Source organism: Thermobia domestica, chromosome 3 (genome assembly GCF_964235325.1).
Source record: "Thermobia domestica chromosome 3, izTheDome1.hap1.1, whole genome shotgun sequence".
Taxonomy (NCBI): Eukaryota; Metazoa; Arthropoda; class Insecta; order Zygentoma; family Lepismatidae; genus Thermobia; species Thermobia domestica.
Window position 1 is genome coordinate 137,204,488 of NC_137456.1, and position 26,041 is coordinate 137,230,528.

The window sequence follows — 26,041 nt, forward strand, 5'->3', positions numbered from 1 at the left end:
TTAGCCAATGATACACTTAGCTACAGCCAGTAGCAGACGATGCAGTTAGTTACAACTCTAGCCGGTAGTGTCGCAGAGTCACTTTTGTTGCATTGTGGGAACGATTTGAACTTCCATTAGGAATATAGATAGTGGTTCATCAGGGTAATGAACCACTGTGTTTGATAGTGTTTTTGTCAATCGAAGAAAGACTGCTAAAGATCAGTATGGTTTATCCGAGTTGAACGTCCCTCTTTTCAGCAGCGAGGCTATAACAAATTAGTAGGAGGCTGAAAAAAGAGACGTTAGACTCGTTTTCTTTTCCTTTCTTTTCTTTCTTTTCTTTTTTGATTAATGCTTCCTTCCGTCAACGTTTCACGTTTTTTCTCTATATACATTTTCAACACGCTTTCTCAAAAATGACGTCGGTATTTTACCATCAATTTGATTTCAATAACTTATTTTTTCATTCCCCCTCTCTCGATATATATATATATATATATTCTTAACTTTTCCCTACAATTTTCCCATTCCAAGTCCTTAATATAAGTGTTTTCAATTATTCTATCTTGGATATTGGTTTCCTACTCTGCTACCTTCTTTTGTCAACTATTTTTATATTTTTCTTCTCATCACCTAACACCTCATAATATTTTTTTCTTGCCAGAAACTGGTATTATTGATATTCTAAGTACATCCAAAGGGCATTATAGATAGAATCTTCTAAATGTTACGAAGGTACAGGGTGCGGCACGTAAAACCGACCCGTCGTAATATTCTGGTATATTGTGTTTTTGGCAACACTTAAATAATCTACCTTCCTACCAAGAGATGGCGTGTCGAGGTCGGGTCGACTTACGTGACCTGCAGCAGTCACGTGCAGCCGCAGCAAGTGAAACTTGTCGAAACCAGTTGAGAAAAAGGCCTCGTTGTGTTAAGCCGGGTGAGTGTCAGTGTGTGATAATGCCGCATTCGATACCCGAGCGTATTGCCATTGTTGAAGGGTTCATTCTCACTGGATCTTTTGTGAAAACAAAGAATTTGTTTCGGGAGAAATTTCCAGGACGTTCTGTGCCAGCAAAAAGCACCATTCAGGAATTGATTGAAAAATGGCGGCGTACAGGATCGGTTCAAAATGCTCCCAGGAACAGACGACAGTGAACAGTGACGTGTATATGGGAATCCTGGAGGAGTTTTATACACACTTGACCGAAGAGGAGCGTCAGTTATGTTACTTTCAGCAGGGCGGTGCAACATGCCACACATCAGTTGCATCATTGTCCCTTGTGCATGAGATGTTTACACCAGAGAGGACAATCAGCAAAGGCTTGTGGCCTCCTCGGTCACCAGACTTGTCCACATGTGACTTTTACTTATGGGGACTGTTAAAGGGAAGAGTATACGAAACAAATCCACACACAATTGAAGAACTCAAGACCAGGATCCAGGATGTCACCAATAGCATTACAACACAAGAACTGACAAGGGTATATATGAATCTCCTCAATCGTGCTCACATGTGTGTTGAAGTGGGCGGAGGACACTTTCAGCACCTGCTGTGAAGGCTGCTGTGAAGGTGAGTAGTCATATTCAATACATTGCATTTCATTTTATGTGTTGACTTTACGGGCCGGTTTTACGTGCCGCGCCCTGTACAAGAAAAAATGAAGTTGGAAATTTTTATTATCATTGCACTCATTTTGGTGGAATAAAATTACTCAACGCCACTAAGGTTCACACTGCTTTGACAAATTTTGATTGTAACTGAGCTACCGACCCTGGTACCGTACGATTCAGATTCTGACTTCCGAAAAGAATTAAAAAAAAAAAAAAAAACCATAAAATTTGAGTTGACTGTGACGAATTTCCTTTATGTTGAGTCAGTGTTTGTAGCTTGAGGAAAATACCTCTAGCTCAGGGTAATTTCATAGGTAAAAGGAAAAAAAAAGAATTTTTCAATAAAACGTGAAAATCTAGGAAAGTTCTTGCTCTGACTGATTGATTACTACAAATGCTTAATTTTTTCTTTGTTCTTCAGAGATAACCCAATACAATAGTAATAGTTTGTGTGTGGGCGGGCTGGGATGTGTCTTCATATAATTCGCTCCTATTATTGGCTGTGTGCAATTGAATTTGTGTGTATTTTGCTTTAGTAAAAAGAAAAAATGAAAAAAAAAATAAAAACAATAAGAACAAATGAATAAAACATATGTGAGTGACACTTTCTTCAATATAGCTAAATGAATTTTATCTCATAATTTCTGTCGTAGTAATTGGATACTCAATACACTAGGGAAAATTTGATAAGAAAAGGGAACATTTTATGTCAGTCGAGGGAAATTTTCTTAAGGAAACCTACGAACAGTATGTTGAATGACACTAACACAAAGATTAGATTGAAAATTGAAACCAGAGCTTTTAAATTAGCTTTAGTTACTATTTCGTCCTTGAAAGCACAAGGAAGACAGTAGAACTTTTTGGCAGAACAAATCAGTATGTATTTCTCCGTAACTAAAGTATTGTAAAAGTTTCTTGTTCTTTAAGAGCTTTGAGATCAGTGATTCTTGAAAAGATCTATATGCAAAATTGAAATGTTCCCTAAGCTCCTCAATTTAACCATTGATTTCTCTACCGAAATTATACATGACTAGCAATACAGAAAGCATAAATTCCTGTTATTATCCATCCATTGGTAATAGGATCAATGTTTAGGTTTTGAAAATGTCACAAACGATATACACTATTCTCCACGACGTTACTCCAATATGTATTTATTTTCCTGGTATGCTGTAAGTTCATATAACGGTCTTAATAGAAGAGTCTGCAATATACTTAAGACACTATGTAGAATTACAGTGACATAACATAACATTTCGTTGTAATAAGCAGAAGTCCTTTATTGTATGTGCTATGTATGCTGATGTTGATAGAATGGAAAGTAATAACTTTTTTCAATGTTTTGTTGGTTAAGTGAATTGATTCTTGATCATTATTTATTTTATTGGCTGTATAGAGAGAGACTGATCCAATCTCTTACCTACAGTTATCAAGGAAACTAAAATCAAATCTCAAACAACTGCCACTATGTATGGTAATTCTGTAGTCACGAAAAATATAAAGGAAAGATGCTGTTCTCTTTAAAATTAAATCGATTTTAAAATGTCATCCAAATCGATTACAAACGCTGGAGAGAAGTAATACCGTTCTTTATAGCTTTTTAAAGCACCCAAAAGAAACATCTATAAACAAATTTAATGTTAATGTTTCTGTTCCTCAGATGCAAAGTTTAAAGTAAAATGAACTTTTGTCTACAGTATTTTAACAGTTCTTGTGTTTTCTCTTGAGAAAAATCAGCAAGGGCAGATTATTCAGAGCAAATGTTAAGTCGTTGTTGGTGTCCACGGAAATGGTTTTTAAGTTATTTAGAATGAATAAAAAACAAGTAAAACGTACCACTATTCAAGGAGTGAATTATATATTGAATTATATGCCATTCACAGAATTATAGATACCTGACGAACTTTCGTTGTCATGGTAACAATAGAAACGGTACATTTAAAGGACGCAACAAAGTCAACGTTAGCAACAATAGAAAGTAACAGAAATCCCCATGGCAATTCTAGAATACCATGAACATAAGGTAAGCCTACAGCATTTGTACAATCCGCGGCAAAAAACCTGCAAGCTGAGGATGTAAGTTTATTGTGAAACTACGCCTAACAGCACATGGAATGAACATAACGTCTAAATGGAAAGAATCACGCCAGGATAAACCTTGGCCTCCTCCCGTGCACACTTATTTTGAAGCAAAAGACTTCGTCATTTCCGAATAAACTTATATGCTCATGTTGCAGGTTTTTTGCCGCGGATTGTACCATTCCGAATTTCGTATCTCACACATGAATGAATGAAGGTGCTTGCTTTTTAATTTGCTCCTTTAAAAAAGTTTTCAGGTACACTTATGATCTAAGAACCCATTTCGGACCCCATACACGAGAAGTAAGCACTCCACCCAGAGTCACCATGGCCCCGTAGTTAATACTTCACTTAAAGTAATTACTGTTGCTGCACATTGCATACAGAAATCATCCGTCTCCCTTAACCTCACAGGCATGATCGTGGCAAGTTAATCTAAAGATTTTGTTTTATTTCTTTTCTCGTCGCATAGTAGTCAGTCCGAATATAAAGATTATTTCGCGTGATCGATATACTTGGACAAAAGCTAAGAATAGGATAGAAATAAAGGTGATATAGCCACTCTATCACTGCACTCATTATCCGATTAAATAAGTGAACAAATATAAATGAAACTACTGACCACGTTGAAGCAGAAGGTATACTCTAAAGATTATGCAGAGGACGTACGGCGTATTTGTCCGTATATCCTCGACTACAGCCCTGTCTGTTGCTATAAAACAAATTCTATGCTATGCTATTACTACCAATAGATAATTTGTATACATACCTCGGCAGGAAAGGCGTACCCGTTGACCGTATGCTCGGACCCCGCATGGTCTTCCATTCCGTAATGAATATGAATTTCTTGAAACTGGTACCTATAGGAAAGGGGGCCTCCTGTAATGTTTATATGATGCCTTGTAGCATTGTCCACATTGAATATCACACTGTGGCCTGTGTTAGTGATTGTTCCACTGACCTTGAAAGAAAAAAGATATATGATTATGAAAACCAATGTGAATAATATAATAGTTTCTGAACTTAATACTTTAGAATGTTCATTATAATTATAAGTATGCTTTATTAAACGCTTTCTTTTATTACTTTCAACAGAGGGATGTAATCTGGTATATACGGGAGTAGGGGTAAGACTTTTATAGTCTAGCATATTCTCACTTTAACCCCTTCTGTCCTAGACTACCAACCTTTTAAAACCATCTTTCAATTGCTTGTATGCTGCATCATTTGAAATCATATTTTTCAATTTATTTTTCAAAATTTGAATTTGTTTATTGTTCTAGAAGAAAATGATATGTCCACGTTTTTTCATTAACAAGCAATATTTAAATCTAAATATTTGTGAACAATTATGATACATTTTATTCCGTTTCTTGCTATACTACACCTTTCTTCTGATATATTATTACATTGTTGTGACTCAATAAAACAACTGGTACATTTATATACTCAAAATAGAACAAACGGAATACTGTATTATTTTATTTAGTAATGTTTTCTTTACATTTTTCTCCTTTCTTGAGAACATAACATGACATCAAATTGTTTGTTGTGTTTCTGAATATCCATTTTCTTATTTTTGTGGAACAAAAGCAATTTTTATCTCTACTTTTCAAAAAAAGGCATATAGTCAATGTTTTCGTTCTTTTCATTCTTAGGAGAGCTAATCACAGAAGATGTTTTAAATTTGTTTTAGGGTTCAGATATCGACGATTCAGATAATAATCCAGATTTTATGGATGATGACTCCAATAACTCTAGTAGTGAAATTAGCGATGGCGGTGTTGCAAGAGACGAAAATGGTAAACGATAAATTGTACTCGATATCTATTCTAAAGAATTGAATTATCTACACAAAATTATTTGGCCAATCACAAGTTTGTTTATTTAGATGTCGCACTATAGATAATTGAAGTGGCCACATTTTGAAATGGCCCTCGGTCGTTTATTTGGATTGTACACATTTTTTTCTTGGTTGAACAACAATTCTGAACCAAATTCCAAATTTACGAAAGAACTAGCATACCCGAAGATGGATAAACATTTTTATGTTAAATGTTTATACATGGATGGATGAATAAATATTTTTTAAAACAGTCGAGCGTATACTTATCAAAAATTCTAGTATTACATCACTGGTTCAACATATGAATTCAATACTGCAAGAACAGAGGCGTTATTTGGAGAGTTCAGGGGGTCTAATGAGTTTGAGAGATCCATACTTTTTAATAGATTGTATACTAATATACAGTAGTAATGAAAATAAAATGAAATCTTTGGGTTTTACGTCCCACGTTATGCCGGTTAGGCTAAAGGAGACGATGATGATGCGTAATGAATGAAATGGTAGAATAAAGAAGGTGGGAGGAAACGGGAGAAACCCGAGGAAACCCACGCACACGGTGTTTGTCCACCACAAAGTTCACTTGGCGGGGGCTGTGATCGAACCCGGGACCCCAAGCACCAGAGGTGAACACTCTACCACTGAGCCACCATTTTTTATATTTCATTATGTTGTTCAACAAATAAATAAATAAATGACAATGATGTAATTTCAGTACTGCTTGGTTTTGCCACATACTGTATGACATCACAAGAGAAAATAGTGTATGTGAATTTGTTTTATTGATATTACAACTTTATAATTAAAAAGAATAAGAACAAAACAACTAACAGACATAACGTTATGCATATAAACAAAACGAAGTTTACGTATTAGGAGGATCTTTGAAAAGTGTCAACAATCTTTTTCTTGTTTCAATGCTGGAACTTCCTATTTCTAAATCTGGGTCGATATCCGTGTCTTCCATATTTTCTACATAATTTTCTTCTAGTTCATCTTCATTATTTCTTTCTTCAAATAATATTCTGTCGTCATCATTAGAAGTTACGTTGTCCAACAATCGTCCTATTTGTTCATTGTCCATTTTCACGTTCTTCCTCTCTACCTCGCATATTTTCTCTAACAATAAAGACAAGCAACAATTAAAGTATTATGAAACTATTATTTGTAACATAATAGTCTAAAAGCAATCTAAAACCGCTCAATGAGATTACAAATTATAAGAATTAGCGAAAGTAAACTTCTAGAAGAGTTGTTCAAATAGCGTATTTACAAAACCTTCGCAAAAATTACGAATAGACGTTCAGCAAAAGTGTAACACAAGCAACAGAGAAGACTCTCAAGCCAGAACTGCTCTAAGCAATAGGAGGCAGGATACTAGAAAGAGGGGACCTATCGCGTGCACAGTTTCATAGATATGGCAATATTGGTTATGCTGTCTCATAAAATTTAAGATGTATTCTTGATCAGGGGTTAGTTTGATGGAATGAAAACAGTACCGGTAATAGGAGGAAATAAATTTGCTTGAAATGGAAGTAGGATTCCAAGAATATATTTTATTTCAGGTCTTAATCCTCTACTGAAACCGGACGTACTAAATACTAGAACAGCTTCCGATTTTAATATTGATTTCTGCATAGTAATAATTGTAAGTGATACCGATAAATTATTTTTGGTATGGGTTCATTATCCAAAAACAGGCTTTATCTGTGACCGTATCCGTCTATTACAAGCGGAAGTTAAAGCTCTGTTATTTTCACTTTCAGTTTTGAATAATTCAAGTAGCTTGGAAGCAGTGCTGTGACGTGGTGGAAGGGGGGGGGAGAGCGAGCGGGGATGCAAAATTTGTGAGGAACAAAGAAAACACACACACACACACACACACACACATATATATATATATATATATATATATATATATATATATATATATATATATATATATATATATATATATATATATATATATATATGGAAAAGGAAGGAAAAGAAGTAATAAAAAGTGCTGAAAATCAACAACAAAAAAGAATATTTATTTTTGAAAATTTTCTTACGCTTCTTACCAACCTTAGTGGCGCTTCCAGGCTGGTCTATCGACTTCACTTACATCCACGGGGCACAGTCGTATAATCTCGCCCCGGGCGCTGATATTTCATGACACAGCACTGTTTGGAAATCTACAGTAGTTCCACAATGCGAAATGAAACTCCCTGTTATTAAGGGGTAAAAGTTAGGGGAACGCAGGGGGCAGTTCTTTCCCCACTTCATATAATACCAACCACTCGTATCTATGTCGTCAATCCACTTCCTAAACAAATTACAACGAGCAAAGATAGGAACGGGGGACGGCATGATATTAGTCTTCCCCCTATCTTTTCAGATCCACTTTCAGGCTCTTATCCACGGAGAGTCTAGGGGGCCGTCCTCTCCTAAATTTTTGCTGCCCCCTAAACTTTTCACGGTAGGCTAGCAAGTGAAATATACCGTAATATGGTTAGATGACCCCTCCTACATTTTTGAGCTGGCTACCGGCCTGTCCATTTTTGCTCCTGCTGTTATTACTATAAGACTATACCTTAATCTGGTGCATTTCATTAGCCTTGTGCTAATCATATTCCAACGTATTTTGTATCTTTTTCTTTCTTTTATTTTCTGCAACAACTGAAGTTGAAATGTTTAATCGACAAGCGTGACGAAAATTCGTGAAAATAGATGACTCCCTTCTAAACATAATCACAATAGAACAGAAATCTTTGGATTAGAAAGGATATTTAATTTTTGCATAGATCTAGATTTATTATTTTACTTTCAAAGAAAAAATGTTTAAATATAGTTTGTTTTTCTTGTTTTTCTTGTTTTTTTTGTTTGGTTTTTGCTCCTTTTTTCTGAATGAACTACTTATTTGCAAGAGATAACATAGCAGTTGCAAATAAAAGTGTTACAAGCTTGGTGCTGTATGTTGTAAAATGGTATGTTTCGATATTGAATACAACTTCTGATCAGGTTGGAGATATGGCGATTGCATGAATATTTAAACGTAATAAAAATATTTTTATTTGAGGATTGAATAGTATAATTATTGATGAAAGATTCCTACGAACATAAAATTTGTTGGAAAGTTATCGAATCCTGCAATAGCTTAGCTACAGGAATATAATTTGAAGTACTCACTAACTACCTCTATAAAAATTGTTGCGAAAGTGCCGGAGGATTGTGAAACATGGATATTTGGATAGAACACGTACTAGTTCCTAAGTGAAGTCTATGGTAGGTCCCCTAATATTGGAGTTTTGGACCTTTAAAGTTCGTTTTTCATGTTTTCGACAGCCTGTAATTCCGAAATGGTGGATTTCTGCACCCAGGTTGGTCTACACCATTTGTTAAACAAAGTTTGACTAAAGCAATCGGTGGTGTAGTGGTAACGTGCTAGACTTCCACATGGAAAACCTTGGTACGATTTCCCATCAGGTAGTATGATTTTTTCACATAAAATAATGACTGCAAACAGAGATTCATCTTCTGATGGAAAACTTACAAGGCATCACTGCCGATATTTCGAGTAAACAATGTTTGCGTTCTACATCATACACTGCAATGATAAGTATATTTCATATTTATATTTGTTCCCCTCTCTCTCTTTCTTGACGATTCCCTATCCTGTCTTTTCATCTTTCACTTCTCCCCTCTCTCCCTCTCTCTCACACACACGCACTTCATGTTCCAAAGTTAAAACGGAGCAAGAGTCCGACATACCTGGTCTGGAGAATCTAATTAACTAGAAACTTCGGCGTTGTGTTTTTCGTGGTCTGGGTATAACATCTCCAGCCCTGGTCATCTCTGACAGAAATAATGTTTAAACGCAAGGGAATAAGCAAAATCTCTCTTTTATCTTCTGGGTTACCGAGTGTCAGTCCAATTACCGGGTCACTACGAATCTGAATCCTCGATCCAGTGGTGGTATAACCTTAAAAACATCATCCGACTGACACGATGATTCGTTTAAGCTTTTAGCGTGTTCATTCTATCTGTGCAAATTACGTTATATTCGGAAGAGATGAAATCAATGCTGGATGTTCGGAACAGATAAATCTTCGGAAAAGACTAAAAAATGGTAACCTCTTTGGTTATTTGAAAACAAAATTTTATTTATACTAGTTCGACACAAAATTTGTTTCCATCCTATAATTCAATGTGTTTTATTCACGTTGAAATTTGAAACTTCGAACATTTGTAACGTTTCATTACGATACAGTTTGGACTTTTAATATAGGACATTTCTGATAGAAATTTAGAAGTAAAATAGCACTCTTCAATTTTCTCTTTCTTTCTTTCTTTCTTTCTTTTTCATTTAGTTCGTTCTATTTGGTTCAGTTTGCATTAGTAGTCTGAAATGGAGAATATGACCAACGCTATCTACTGGGTATATTAGAATGTATTTTGGATCAGTACGTCCAATGAACACTACCAAATTTGCAATCGAACCACGCGGAAACAAAGCATGTGTGATAAACTTTTGACATTATCCTAGATGTTTCTCGGAGATCTACAGTTCTGCTTGAAATTGAGTATGCTATCCATTATGAAAGTAACATAACGAAAGTTTAAAGGATCTTCTATGTATTCGAATAGTTCTGAAAAAATATGTAAAAAGAAACGTTATTTCTATATTACTGTTGGGTTTCTGGAAACGGAACTTTATAATGTTAGGTTTTTTTCTTACTACGTTTGAATTCCACAGTTTTATCTGTTCTCCTTTTCTTCTTCTTCTTCTCTCCTCTCCTCTCCTCTTCTCTCTCTCTCTCTCTCTCTCTGTGTGTGTGTGTGTGTTCTCATTTCTGAATCTCTATGTAATAGACATCCATTAGTTTCAATTTTTGATTGCATGTGTTTCAGTTTCTCCCTACATCAAATTATGAATCTTGTCTCGTCTCGGTTTTGTTATTTAATTTTATTGAAACTAGTACATGTGTAGTTTGAAATTAGAATTGCGCTCATGTTGTTAACTAATTTTAATATGAGAGAGCAGAAAGGAGGAGAGAGAGAGAGAGAGAGAGAGAGAGAGAGAGTCTCTTTACCTGACATGATTATGGGATAAGAAGTTGTATATTGGGTGGCCTAACTTCACGGCATTAGCTGTCGCAATTTTTTCATTCGGAGTGTACAAGCGTGTAAGGCAGAAGATGAATGAAGCAGGTAGCGTCTATTGGTGGAATCATGAATTAGTATGCTAACTTTTATGGTAGCATTAAGGATTAATCTCTCTTATATACGTAGGTTTCAGTAGTTATGTCACAGAATTAGTTTGAATATTCCAGGTGTTAATTAACGTGGGAAATACCGGTATAATAGTAACTGATTCTCGGATAGATTGGTGCCGGTTTAATCACAACTACTTGATGTAAGTAAGCTTGTGATGTTTAAAATATCTGTTAGATAACATGTACTCATTAAAGCTTCCGGTATTAATTAACGTTCCCATTTATCTGTTTTATTTATATAAAATCTCTCAGTGCTCGTTTATCGCTTCCAATTAGAACCTCCTAATGTTCTTCACCGATACGTATAGAAATAAGAGTTATATAAATTCGATATAAAGTTTTGAATGAATTAATACCATGTGTTTCTCGTATTAGGTATACTTTAAACCTATCTTCAAGTCAGAATCCAAGAATAAATCTTAATGACGATATTCTCACGTGAATTAGCCATGTCTTAAAATTATTTTTATTTTACTTTAAAAAAAAAAGAAGAAGAAGAAGCAGTGTCACGTGCTCAGCATGTCAAAAAGTTTGATTTTAGGATGATATTTATTTTAAAACCAAAATAACATTGAAACCGGAGGTGGTAGAAGATTTCTACTATTTCCAGTTTTAGTATAGAAATTAAAAGAGTATAGAGATTAAAATTGAAATGGAAATATATATTATCTGGACGCTTAATTGATAATTGGAAAACGCTTCTCGCTATCTTTACTGTTTCTACTCTATAGCGATTAATGTTAAAACCTAAAAGTGTTTAAATTTTGCCACTTTCGATTTGAATAGAGAGCTAAGAGAGAAGATAGTATCTGCTCTTTCAATAGTAAATCAATTAAAAAGAAAACTCCTTCTATTGATTTTGTTCTATGCGGATCAACATTCAACGCGGAAGTTGTAATGAATTTCTATAAATTTCGATTTTAGTGTAGATTTAAGGATGAGGATGAAATGTATTGCAAAAACCCACTTTTCGCCTCTATTATCGTTTTTACTCTATATCGATCAACGTTTTAAAACCGGAAATAGTTTATTTTTTATCACTTCCGGTTTGGATATTACTTCCGTCAACGAACTCAATTCCTACATTCTGGCCTAAATTGATGGTGAGCCACTAAAGCAATTCGTGATTTTTTTTGTTTTGTTTTGTCTCCTGGATGGATACACACACACACACACACACACTTGTGTACAGATAGGGTAAATATGTAAAGTTGTTTCGCTAATTCAAACTCCTTTAAAACCAAACTCTATATTTCATATATAGGACTCAACCTGCCCAACAGAAGCAATTTTTAACTGAAAATAGCTAAAACTGATAACACCCTGTCTACATTTGCGCAGAACGTTATTTCAGCACAAACAAATTACACTTAAAACCTATACAACTGTGCTTGAAGAAACGTGTAAAAAGAATTGCTTTTAGAATAAGTTCCTGGTAATATAGTTGTTATATCGTAAAATAGCAACGATCAATATACAAAGTGAACTATAAGTCACTAGTTATTTACAGTTATTCATTTTTCAATTGACAAAGCCATTCATTATCAGTAGCTGATTCACGTAAACAATACGCAATGGTGTAGCTATGACGATACAGATTCGTGAATATCATTAAAAAATATAGCAAACACATAACCACAATTAGCAAAATGTAATTGAATTATTTATGCAGGGTTTTTCTCTAACAATATAGTTATTTGCTATTAAAAACAGATCTAGAACGTATTACTTCTGAATTTGATAACCAATAACATTAGTGAAGTAATATGTTCTTCTGTGCTTGAAAATATGTAATTTGTGGATTGAAAATGATATGTCACTTTGAATATGTGAGTTAGGTAACTTATCTCAATGTTATGATACAATTTCTAATAATTTAATAATTTCAGTTAATAAATATCTAATATCAAATGCTTTTATGCCAACTGATTAATGGCTTAATACGTATATAACCATGGATAAATTTTAATCTACCTCTGGACAGGAATGCATTTATGTCAACTGACTCGTGGATCAATATGTAGACCCTATATAGTGATAGATCACTTAAAATGCATCTCTGGACGGGGTTGCATTTACAGAGAATGGACAAAAATATGAAAACACTTGAAAAATTGCACATTACCTTTATTAATAGCGAATCGGACCACCTTTGCTACGCAGATCGGCTTGCAGTAGACGGGGAATGAAGAAATACAGGTCGCGTATGGTTGTCAAGGGGATGTTGTACCTCTCTTCCGCCAAATCAGCTGCAAGTTGTTGTAGATACGACGGTGGTGGGTAGTGGGCTCGCACCTTGGTCTCCAAAACTGACCACAAGGGTTCAATGGTATTGAAGTCTGGCGATTGAACACTCGTAGGCAATCATGATCTTCGTGAGTGTGACTCTTGATACACCAATCATTTCCGCTTCAGCACGGCAGCTCCCACCATGCAAACACCCACAATTTGCCCTCTTTGAAACTCTGTCAGCTCAGATATGATTCATGATAAGCTGTAACTGGCCCACCTGTTCAATTGGCCAGGTTGTATACCTCATAGGATGTGCCGGCGACTACAGAACACCTAACATTTAGACGCAAATCTTGTTCGAAATGGCTACCTCTTTTAAACCCGCTGTTTCCATAATTTTGTCTATGTCAATTTACTCATGCCTAGATATGTACGGTATATAGTCATGGAACAATTAAAATGTATCTCTGGACAAAGATGCATTCATGTCAACAGACTCGTGGCTCAATCTGCATATAGTCATACAATCTTTGAAACATTGATACTTCCAAAATCTAGTTATGTAGTAAGAAGAGAATAATATATTAACTAAATGGTCAGAGAATAATTTTCATTCAAATGTATCTCTGGACAGGGGTGCGTTTATATCAACTGACTCGTGACTTAATATGTATATAGTCATAAACAAATTAAAATGTATATCTGAAGAGAAACGTAGGCCTACGCAGAGGGTGGGTTCTAGACGTTCGGACCCAGCACTCCCGAAATGTCTACTTTCGGTTTGAATTTGTTACATTAAAAATCTTTGGACCGCTTCCGAAATATATTCCTATATGTGTGTGTCTCTGAATATGAACACGAAACAATCAACCTCTCTACCATAAGTAAGGTAAACAGATCACAATTACCACTAATGAATCTACTATTTATTTTCATAACCCAGAGCTTCCTTTGTGGTACAATTCATATTACTAACAGTCTTAAGCTCATTCACCAGCCATATATTATTCTCAATTACGGAGACAATTTCCTATTCTTGTTTAAAAAATCATCAATACTCGGCAATATAACACCTAACCTCAACAAACATTGTTAATCTCAACAAACAGGAACATAAAGACCACAGATTATTCCCATATGGATTAACCATCAGATTCTATTAAGTAACCATTACTGAGCACTTAACTATAGCCATCAACATTAACTAGTTCCACTTGATTATATAGTAGCCAACATTAACCCAATAATAATAATGACCAGTGGCATATGCAAAAGCATATGGTTATGGGGTTTCAACCTTCCTCTTTCTACAAGATGTTACAATAAAATAAACTCTGGTAAAGACGGTAAAGAAGATCACGGTGAATTTACATTATTTATGTATATCTATGTGTGGTATACGGATACCCACTGTTAAAGTAGTAGTTAAGAGTCTTCATCCCGGCGAAATTAAAATACCGCTAATTTTACAGTAATTATGTGATATCTTCAAATAGATAAAAGATAATTAAAATATGGAACAATAGCGCCCTAGACAATATTATTTTGCGTGAGGTACTGTTATCACAAGTCACCTAGTGATTTTCCGTTTTCAGCTGTTTAGAAACGCGAAAATAAATGCCGATTTTCAAAATGGCTCGAAATCGAAAGCAGATAAGTGAGTCGTGATAACGGTATCTCATGTAAAATGATATTGTCTAGGGCGCTCTTGTTCTACATTTCGATTATCTTTTATCTATTTGAAGATATCACATAATTACTGTAAAATTAGCGGTATTTTAATTTCGCCAGGATGAAGACTCTTAAGCGTCCGAAGTTATCAGATTGCCTCCATTAACGAGCTCAATCGATATAAACGCTCTAGCTTTCTATCGCATAAACAGAATTTTAAAATTTGCTATCGTTCAACAGTTATCGTGTAGAGTAACGGACGGATAGACATATAAGATCCACTAGTGTGATCATAATAAATATTCATCATACTAGGATATGAATATGCATAATACTAGTATACTAGAATCATGAGTATCCTGAACCGGTATGAGCATGTGTGCTTTAAATCCAATACTCAACTTTGACAACATTCTACGTACGCTATTGATGAAACATACTTTAAATATACGCGTATGAAATAAGTGTTGTTTGATGTATATACATTTCTCTTATAATTATCTTAATTTTTAGGGAATAGATGTAGTTTATATCTGCACATGCGAATATTAGCAACTATCTCCAACATGGGGATGCTATTATTAATTAATCGGTTTTATTTTAAGACTTTAGTTTTTCGCAATATTATAGCTGATGCTTACCGTAATTGATTGGTTTGTCAGAAGTAAGTCTATGTGGCATGAGACCTACGGTTTAAAATGGTATCTGAACCACTCCAGTTCTTTGATGATCTTCCTTCAGGAATGGAACCCGAAACCTCTTACCAAAAGCATTCGCTCTAGTCACTTTTTGATTTTAATTCGCTCAACGGAAATACCTGGTTCTCTATTATCTTATAATGTGTCTCATCTTACTACTTAAACCACTACGGCAGGCACAAAAGAAACTTTGAGTATAATTAAAAAATGCTTACGTTATTCAGTGGGACTCTGATCCACAGTAGATTGCGCCTCGTAATCTAAAGCCGAATGTCCAAGATCACTTGGCTATTGCCATGAACTCCTCTAGACTACGAATGAAGACTACACCGAATATTAAACTGTGTTAAGACTGACTGCCCACGAGACAAGAAATAAGAGTTTTTCGTATTGTCTCATAAGTTTCGTCTCGTATCGACTCTCGATAAATTCAACCTTGTCTCGTCTCGATTCTTAAACATTTTTTTTTTTTTATCGTCTTGTCTGCAAATTTTTCTTGTTTCGGTTTGTAAATGTAGGTAGAAAAAATTTACCTTGAATTATTTTCCCTTGATTTTATCTAGAAGTTATCAGAATCTTTCGGCGTCAGGTAACCGAACCGTACGCATTATTGGAGAATATTGTGTAATGATTTACGTATCATGAAAAGTTGATAAATTGTCTTTATTGCACAGAGAAAAAAAAGTATGTTTTGCACGTAAAAACATAAGTCAAATGCTTAAATCCTGTAGGTTTTGGAGTTACCGTACGATTATAAGATCCTGCAACAAACATATAACTAAAAACGTATATTTTATAATACTTTCCGTATAAGTGTTTGACACGTACTTTCCATGTGAAAGAAAGAACGGTGTGTAGGCGGCCAGGATTTCACATACATACAAGATAACATCTGTATACGTATGTATTATAATATTGTATACGGAAGACTGTTAGATGTCAGACATCCTGCAGCTACGTGATGTAACATCTAACCGGAAAAAAGACAGTATGTATGTAGCATGTGAATAGCATGTACTCCGTACAGATGTCCGTAGTAAACATATAGATTCCGTATATTTGTACAATATAGCGCTGTCCTGATAAAGATTTTCTTCTCAACGTGTGTTTCTACAATCATTTCGTCAAATACTGCAAATCATGCACAATTAAAACTAGTGTTTGAGATATAGTGAATTTTTTTCATCTCGTCTCGATTCAAGTCATGAATTTGAAAAGAAACTTCTGATCTAAATTTTGAGACGAGAATTGAAGCGAAACGATAAATATCTCGTCTCATGAACAACAGTAATCATGCCATAAACTCCCATGTATAATATGGCTTTGTAAAGAGGCCGTTTTCGATTATTTTTTGGGTCATTTCTACTTTTCTGTGGGTTGTGGAATTAACAGGCTTAATATGTGAACGTTGTTAGCTGAAGCGAAATTTTATGTTATTGCTTAATTTAATAATACGTATTTATTATTTGGTTTATGAAGAAAAAACTAATGTAAGTATTCTGAAAAAAAAACTAAAGATAACACAATAGTGTATTTTATGAAACAGAAAATAAATTTACGTCTGTGCGTGAGAGGAGTAGGGGGGAGTCGGACACAAAGCGAATGAGTATATGTGTATATATATAGACTATATATAATATATATGTGCAGACACTAGCATTTACAGTTGTCGTTCTATGAGCATTTTGACTGACACATAGCGTTTTCCAGTTACCGCCACAGAACAGAATATAAGCAATGACCCGTCGGGCAGGCATCAACAGTGAAACAACTAATATTCACGCTGCGACTAAGCACCAACAAAACAGGTGCAGAACGGTCAAGTCAATCAGTGGAAATTGCTGCAGGCAAACTCCCTCTGCCTCTCTCCTACTCCTCTACCTCCCACTCCCTCTCCAACGACCATACATATACGTACAAACACCTCTTCGTCACTTTCAAATTTCCCTTTAAACTCACCCGCTTCCAGCCTACGTATGTCTCTTCACATTGCCTGAGTGTCCCTATTTCGTTAGTATAAGCATGGACAAACATATGTTGGAAATATGACAATAGACATGTTCCCGTGTATCAATCAATCATATACGATGAATGCAGGAGAGAGAGAGAGAGAGAGAGAGAGAGAGAGAGAGAGAGAGAGAGAGAGTGAGTGAAGTTGAGTGATGGGGGGCACATGCTTATAATACGTGGAAGGGACTTGGTTTACATATAGAATGTGAGAGATGTTGTTTAACTTTGTGCTTGTTATGATAATAAACATCAGCAGGTTCAATTATTTGCTTGAATTGCAGAGAAAAGGAATTATGGTATTATTTGCATTCACTCACTCACTGCCTTCTATAGCAAGAGAGTGACTGAATGAATTTGCTGAAACGCTTTCTATTTTTATATATATATATACACAACGATGTGATGGTTCAATTGACATTCATAACAGAAGTTTAAAATTAATTGGTGCTGATAGAAATTTTTATTTCAACCATGATAATTTCTTTCATATATTTAACAAATATTTTGACTTGATAACGATCTCTGCATAAATAAATAGTTAACAAAATATCTTTATTCAATACAATCAGGTCGTAATTATTATTTTTGTTACATAGATTCTCTGGATTTTTCCAATGAGGAAGATTAAGGGAAACCTGTATCTGATTTAATATTTAGTTTAGTTCTTATAGTAAGTTTTTTAAAAAAATATATCCAGTGTGTACTGTGGTTGTATTTTATGTAATTCTTTGTTAAAAATGTATGGGGTTGTATTGGATTCGAAGCCGTCATAGATTCATAAAAATATAAATATAAATATTATTATTATTATTATTATTATTATTAGTAGTAGTAGTAGTAGTAGTAGTAGTAGTAGGAGGAGGAGGAGGAGGAGGAGTAATAGTGATCGTAAGACGTATTTGATTGTTTTGTATTATGATTTTGTTAGCATGTAGGTTATATACAGTGCGTTCACCAAGTAACCATGAACCTGCACGATTACAAAATGGACACGATTATACGGTGAGATAGTTTTAAAACCGATGCGATGTGAGAGAATATTTATGTAACCGTTGATTACAATGCTGTATGCAGTTCGTTACACTGCAATTGCTTTGTCTGAGTCAGAAGGACGATGTGTGTAGTCCATAGTTACTTTCCGAACGCACTGTATAACGAAACTTGTAGTTTAAAAGTAAAATATGAAGTCTGCAGTACGTTCGGTGCGTACGCGAAAGAAATAACAGTCAGATTTCTAGGAAGTGGTTAGCTGGTAATAACCTGAGCACCATAAAGTCTTTACACTTTCTCTATAAATTGGTTGTCATTGTTTTTCGAACAACCAGTGATAAGAGAGCACACCGTGAGTTCCATATAATTATACGAATACCAAGCCATTTAAATGAGAGTTTAACTTACAGTTAGGATAAGTGGATGTCCTAGCCTGGCAAGAATATCTTGATTGCTGGGTCAATTAGAATTATACACCAAATACACTGTAGCCAGTTATAAGTAAACAATCTTCATATGAGCTCTAAAGATATCTTTTTTACATGCGATGGTGGTGTAACTAGGCTAGTATGAGCTGGGAAGTTTATTTTAGCTTTACGGATTTCTGAACGGAATATATCGACAATGGGGCCCATTAGTAGAAGAATAACAAAAAATAGCTAGAATAATCCTGAATAAATCATACTGGAACAAAACGTACTAACAAAATATACATTGACTCCTTACATTCAAAACAGCTTTATTTCATTCGTTTACGATGTTGTTCAATTATGATATGGCTGGGCATGACAATCAATCGATATCTTACTCGATAAGAATTCAACAAATAGTCAGAACTATTTTACAACGGCTACATATCAGCTTCATATTGTATCTATATTTCATACATTAAAGTAGCACTCAATATTCCATATCAGTTCCAATGTTTCGACGTAGCACTTTATACATTTACAAGTAGCAATATGAATTAGAATGTATTAATTACTTTAATTGTTCAATATAATCGATTAAGCTTCACGATAAACGACGTGCATAAAATAATATAGATAATACATATAATAGTTCAGTTTGAGTCATGATATATCATTACGTATTTTACAAACATTTATAGGTAGATTATCTGAAAGGTGACATATAGGCCGATATTATCTCAATGGACACATTTTAGTATAGAAGACATCACAAAGAAGTAGGTGTAGGCCTAACAGCTGACAATTCCATAACTCTAATTACTATCTGCATATAAAACGATATCATAACTGAAGTACTGGTTTACAAATGACGAAGAATACAAACACAATATTCTTAGACTACTAGCTCAGATAATATCGCTGCAAAACAAAGTGTTAATTCGCCTTTTTGAAAGTTATGATTAATCATGATAATTCGTGCTAGTCTATCATGAATCTAACTCTAGAAGAGAAGGAAACATTACAAGAATATGCAAGGAAATGTAGGCAGTTTTAGTCCGAACATAGGCCTAATAATAATAAAAGTTAGCTATATCTGGAACCCTATATAACTAAAGCAAGAAACATTCACAAAACAAACGGTTTGGAATAATATTTACAATATCCCACGTTAAAACTAGGGAATATCTACAAAGAGCATAAAACACTTATTTTGTCGCAGCAGCATACATTATCCGGAGTTGTCATACTCTTATTACTTATAGTTGTCGCTCCCATAAAGGAAGCTGGTAAGGACACAGAATGCTCCGTGATATTATGCTAGAATTTTTGATGGGTGTACACTAAACATTTTTTGTTTAATATAGCATATACTCACCCACGAATATGGTCATTCTTTTGTAAATTTAAGGTAAGTACACGCTGGTAATTTTAAAAATATTAGGTAGGTATATACTCTTTATCCCTTATATTCCTCATTACGTCCTTGGCCGTAACGAACAATCGTATAGCCAAATGAGGAAGGTAATAGCTAAAAGTCTCTTACTCACGATCAATTATTTTAAATAGAAGTCAACAGAGTGTTGCGTTTGTTTATTTATCCAATCGATCTTTTAGTTGATCGAGGAACTATCTATAATTTCAGCGTCTCAGTTATCAACTCATTAATATCAAGCTATATACATTCTGACTATCGTATTAAATAATACAATACTTCCTTAATGAAAAATCTGTCCTCTCTGCGCACCAGGCCGGTAGCCAGCCCAAAAATGTAAGGGGGGGCGGTAGAAATTAGGGGAAGACGGATTCAACCATATTGTAATTTATCACCATATTATAGTTCATTGGCAAGCCTACCATGAAAATTTTAGGGGACCAACAAAATTTTAGGGTTGGCGCCCCCTAGCTTCCCCCCCCCGTGGATACGGGCCTGCTACGCACCAGAGACGAGCACTCTACCACTGAGTCAACACAGCTTCCAGTATTCAGTTGAATCGAACCGAATATGTATGAGTGATTCCTACACAACACTCACAACACCATCGGCCGAATCTAGCTCTCATAACGTTTAATTTCTTTTATATAACATGCAAATAAATCTTTTCGAAACCTCTTATATGATGCTGTATCCAAGATAAATCACGATGAAACTTCAATGTTACGATGTTCTCCGTTTAAAATCTCTTTAAAACTCTTTAAGTCAGAATGCACTTCAGACAAAATCTGTTCGACGTATCTCACAATGAAATGTGTCCAGCGGAAATGTATATACATTTGAAATCGTATACGCTACGTGAGTACCCAACAGGAAAATGCTCAAGCAAAGAATATTTCACTAGACAACAGTACATTTATATGCTAAATTTATATAAAATATTATGCCAGTGGACGTGTTTCGTAAATAAACTCGTATTTCATTAATACTTTACACATAACATTTTTTTTTAAAAATGTGGTTTATGTTATCCTACTATGTAATACACTAATATTAGTTTTTTTTAAAAAAAAAATATTGTCGTAAATTCATTACAAAATAGAGATTTCTTTACTTACCCTGTGTTTGTCCACATGTAGCAACCTGAGATTGGGATCAAATAGTAATTTATTAGGCTCCAAATCAACTGGAGATTGCCGTCTGCCCTTGTGACATAGGCTCCATTCAGGATTAATGAGTCCCCAAAAGGCAGGACCTGGAATTAGATACAAAAAACATCATAAATAAGAATTTTCATAAGATATATAAAATTAGCAAAAAAAAAAAAAAGTATTGAGCCTGTTCGCACTATTCACAGATTTCATAAAAAAAAAATAGAATATTGAAACATCTTAAAACATACGCAAGAAGCTATCAGGAAAAAAGTATTAAATAGCCACCAATGCACTTAAATTTATATTTTAACGAAAAATGAGAATACATTTTAAAAAAAATGAGCAAACATATCAAGAGAAATCAAATTCTGATTATTGACACGCTCTTGTCAGCTTACAGTTTGCAGTAACGATTTCATTAAATTTGAGACTTAGAGCTTAATGTAGCATCCACTTCAACTAAGAATCCTGTACATTGAAGGTAGTTTGTGTTTGGGAGTTAACGTGTTGTTTTTCTTTCCTAGATCTCAAAATGTTCGAAAGGTTATTGTTTCGATTTTAATTGCAATACTTATTATTTATATTCACCCTAGTATATTATCGGTAATGGATAAACCATGTTTAAAAGGCTGTTTTCTTGTGTAGATACTATGCAACACCAAGTTACAAAGATTGATTATGAGTATTCCTATTCAAATATGACGAGGTTTGTAGTATAGCTCCTCAGTATTGCTTGGTGTTAAGTCTTAGTTTATTTAATAACACTTATTGAGAACTAAAAACACTGTATAATCGGAATACATATTTCACTTCTTTATTTATAATGGTGATCGTTCAAGAAAGGACATGGATAAGGTACAAACAGTGAAGTATTTACCCCAATAGTAGTGTTTTTCAGAAGTACAATGAACACTAGTGAAATTATGACGTTTCATACTGTGTTTTGTTTATTTATGTGTATAGTGCAAGTGATAATCAGTGACTAATAAATAATAATAAATTACAAAGGGAAACATTCGAAATTTTCACTGTTTAATATAGTCCACAATTAGTTAAGTGTAAGTTATCGCGAACATATATGATCCCTCAAACCTTATGCTGCTGAAGAAAACGAAAGATGTCAAGGCTGAGCTGAAGGGAAAAGAAATTGAAAAAAAAAAATGAACAGTCTACTAGGCAGGGCCGGCCTTAAATGGTCCGGGGCCCGATTGGAAACATTTTGCGGGGCCCCAGGTTTACTATTAACTTGCACCAAGGTCTGTAGAACCAAGATATATATATATATATATATATATATATATATATATATATATATATATATATATATATATATATATATATATTGCTCTCTCTCTGCTGGTCTAGTGGTTAGCGCATGCGCCTGTGGTATACTTATTCTCGAACTTGATTCCCAGTGGGGAGAGTACACAAAATTTCATTTTATAATCACTCCCTTTCGTTAATGATCCATCTCCTAAGAACAAATCCTTGGATGTCAAATAATAAAAAAAATGTATCATTTTCATTTCATTTCAAAAGTTTAATATCGATTTTGCAGTCAGAATTAATGGCAATCAAAGTGTGCGCTTAAATAGTGCGTGGATATTAATAGACGAAACATATATAAGTATGTTTCAATATAAAATTATATATAACTACAACTACAACTAGTAATATTAGTATATCATATCTGAAAAGGACAGTGTCATAATACTACTTGTTTTAGTGACTATAAAATTATATATTTAAACAATTAATTTAGTTTAGTTCAAAAAAGACAAGACAAGAAGTGTTGATTCGTCCCCGCGAAATGGGGCCAGAACGTCTAGCTCTCAGGCTACTTTGTCCAGAGAGAAAATTGTTGAATGGTTTTGTTTCTGTAGATGAAGATGACGTTTTTCCATCTGCAAACTGTTCTGGTGAAAACGCTCAGCCTGTTCATTGCTTATAGCAGCTAATTTTTCAGAGAATAACTCAAATGGAAATGCAGACAGTGAATAAATTTTAAAATACATATTTCACCCTTGTGCCTTGCAATTTTTCAAGACAGTTCTGTATCATTATTTCATAATTTTCTTGTCTTACAAGTAAACCTATCGATGTCAAAATCTCGTTTCTTGACCAAACTTGGCAGAGAAGTGTGGAATATCAAGAAACGAGCGTAACAAAAATTAAAGTGAATTCATCCATAAAGACGGCTGCAGTTGCCAAAAATCTGGTTGATCAGAATAAGCCATAACAATGTGTTTCTAGATTGAAAATTTCATTTTATTTGTAAAACGAGTAAAGGAATGAAAAACAAAAACACATTAACCTACACCGGGAGGAAGTAGCCTTCTATTTGAGGTTATGCTTATCATGGCCGCCATCTTGAAATCCGCCATCTTGTTTCTCGCTAGACCTGTTTTTAGTAGGAAAGAGGTCATGTAATACGATCAAATTGGGTCAGAATTTTACGAGAAATACAATGGTAAAGTCTATGTTTCCATAAGTTTATATTTGAAATACATAATGAAATGAACATTGATATGAATTCGTTGGTTCAGAGACTTTTCAACAGCTATATTTTTTTCAAAAAAAAAAAAAAAAAAAAAAAGTCAGCAAAATCTAATGTACGCTAGTGAGCAGTGACGCATTGCTACAATTTTTGGTAGGTATACGCGCGACCGTTTTCGAAAATATAGCATGTACTTACCCCGTATATGCTTGTTCTCTTATAAATTTAAGGTGAGTAGAAGCTGGATTATAAGATTATTAGATGGGTATATTCTGTGTACTCCCGTATACGCCCCATTACATTCCTGCTAGTGAGGAATGTAATGGTTACTTTCCCATTACTTTTAATAGTTCTGAAAGGTATAATCAGTTTGAAATTGTTATCGACTGCACACAAAATCAAATGGTAATAAGATCACAAACCTAAAGGAACTGATGGAAGATGACATATTTTCCATTGGATTATTTGAGTTAGAAGACAAACCTTCATAATCAACCACCTGACTTGATTAAAAAAAAAAAAAATACAAGAAATTTTTCGCAGGGCAAAGTTTGTCCTCTGGTTTTGTATTTTTAATATAGATATAATAAGAGAATGGATATGCAAAGAAGTCGCACTGAGGATGATTTATTTGAAACCATCTCGGTATTCACGGTAGTATCACATAACATAATCAGTGAGAACGCCAGGAGCTTTTACTTAGAGAGGTGTTAAGGCAAAAGTACAAGAAAATGTGTAACCTGAATAATGATATACATATTTCTAGAAACTCAAAGAAAACAATATTTATACGCCCAGAGGTGTGTGTAAGGAAATTCGGGGAAGTGTTAGGGGTGTTGGAGTGTGCAGAATATTCCCTGGACATAATAGAATATTTCTTTATACAACAAAAGTTGTAAACGTAAAAAAAAAGAAAAGAAAAGAAAAGAAAGAAAGAAAGAAACTACTGCTGCATCTAATTCAAAAAATATTTACTCATGCCGGGAACTTAACACAAACTATTAATTTACAATACAAAATGTTCATTTACTTTTAGGGAGAGGTACCGCTCATACCCTCCCTTGTGGACTCTATGGGTGAACCTGTATTGCAATGTGTTGCTGTGTGTACTTGACAACCGGGAGGAGCAGAGCCATCTTAATGGAATCGTAATTACTTGGCCAGGGGCCCCACGAGCAAAATGGCATGTATTAGTTACATGTATTAGGGGCAAAATTTAGTCACATTGAACACAACACACTTTTATGTTCTGGGGCCTAATATGCTGTTAAAACGGCACTGGAAAGTAGATTAGACTGGAGAGTAGAGTAGACCGCACTAGCGCGGGGCCCGATTGGGAGCAATCGGTCCAATCGGCTTAAGGCCGGCCCTGCTACTAGGGAAAAAAGAAAGTAGGCAGTAAAATACAATACTTCAGTAAAATGAAGATTCAGATAAGGAATCACGTAAATTAGATATCCGCTCTGTTGAACCAATCTTAGAAAACACCAATCAGAATGAAAATACCAGCAATGAAGCAGTTTGTCTGTTCATAGAAGGGTCTATTTTCGACAGGTAACCGAAAAAAATTGTGAATGCAATGAGTTATTTGCGAAATGTAGCCAGACAATGACTGAGTTGGATGTGAGAAGGAGGTTTATGTTTATACCACTTGGAAATACACAGAAAAACTTTTTTTTTTTTTTTTAGTGAACCTTTCAAAGGTTTGTTTTAATGTTCCCTTCCATTCGTTTTAAAATAACATGTTCGAGGATCTTGTAATGAATAAATGGTGTTTGATCGTTTTTCATCTCATAATATCTTTTGTTCAGGTTTTCCAATTAATACAACGCTGTTTTATGAACAAATTTGTCACATGGTTTCATAAAACAGTTATTTTATTTATTTTTCCTAGGGACTTCTATTACCAGTATTTTTTCCCTACAGAATGACTTGATTTGATTTGATTTTTTCATATAATTAAAGTTGCTCCAAAAGATTTATATTTTATGAGTAGTTTTATGAAATATTGCAATTAAAACTTTCAAAAAAGAAGAACAAAAACTTAAGATTTAATTTTCGAAATATAAAAGAATGGTGGTTCGTAATACCATCTAAATAAATATATATATACAGTATATATACAGGGTGTCTTACCTAACTTTGCGACCTCAAATATCTCCGAAATA

General features: G+C 34.4%; 1 protein-coding gene across 1 annotated transcript in view; it reads right to left on the reverse strand.

Annotated features, from left to right (window-relative positions):
* CARPB (Carbonic anhydrase-related protein B) overlaps positions 1-26,041 on the reverse strand; it is a 1,124,142-nt gene that overhangs the window by 287,781 nt on the left and 810,320 nt on the right. Inside the window, exons 3-4 of the mRNA XM_081751751.1 lie at positions 21,341-21,477; positions 4,445-4,636 (exon numbers count right to left, since the gene is read on the reverse strand). Of these exons, the coding sequence (XP_081607877.1) occupies positions 4,445-4,636; positions 21,341-21,477 (329 nt within the window). The remainder of the gene's footprint in view (positions 1-4,444; positions 4,637-21,340; positions 21,478-26,041) is intronic.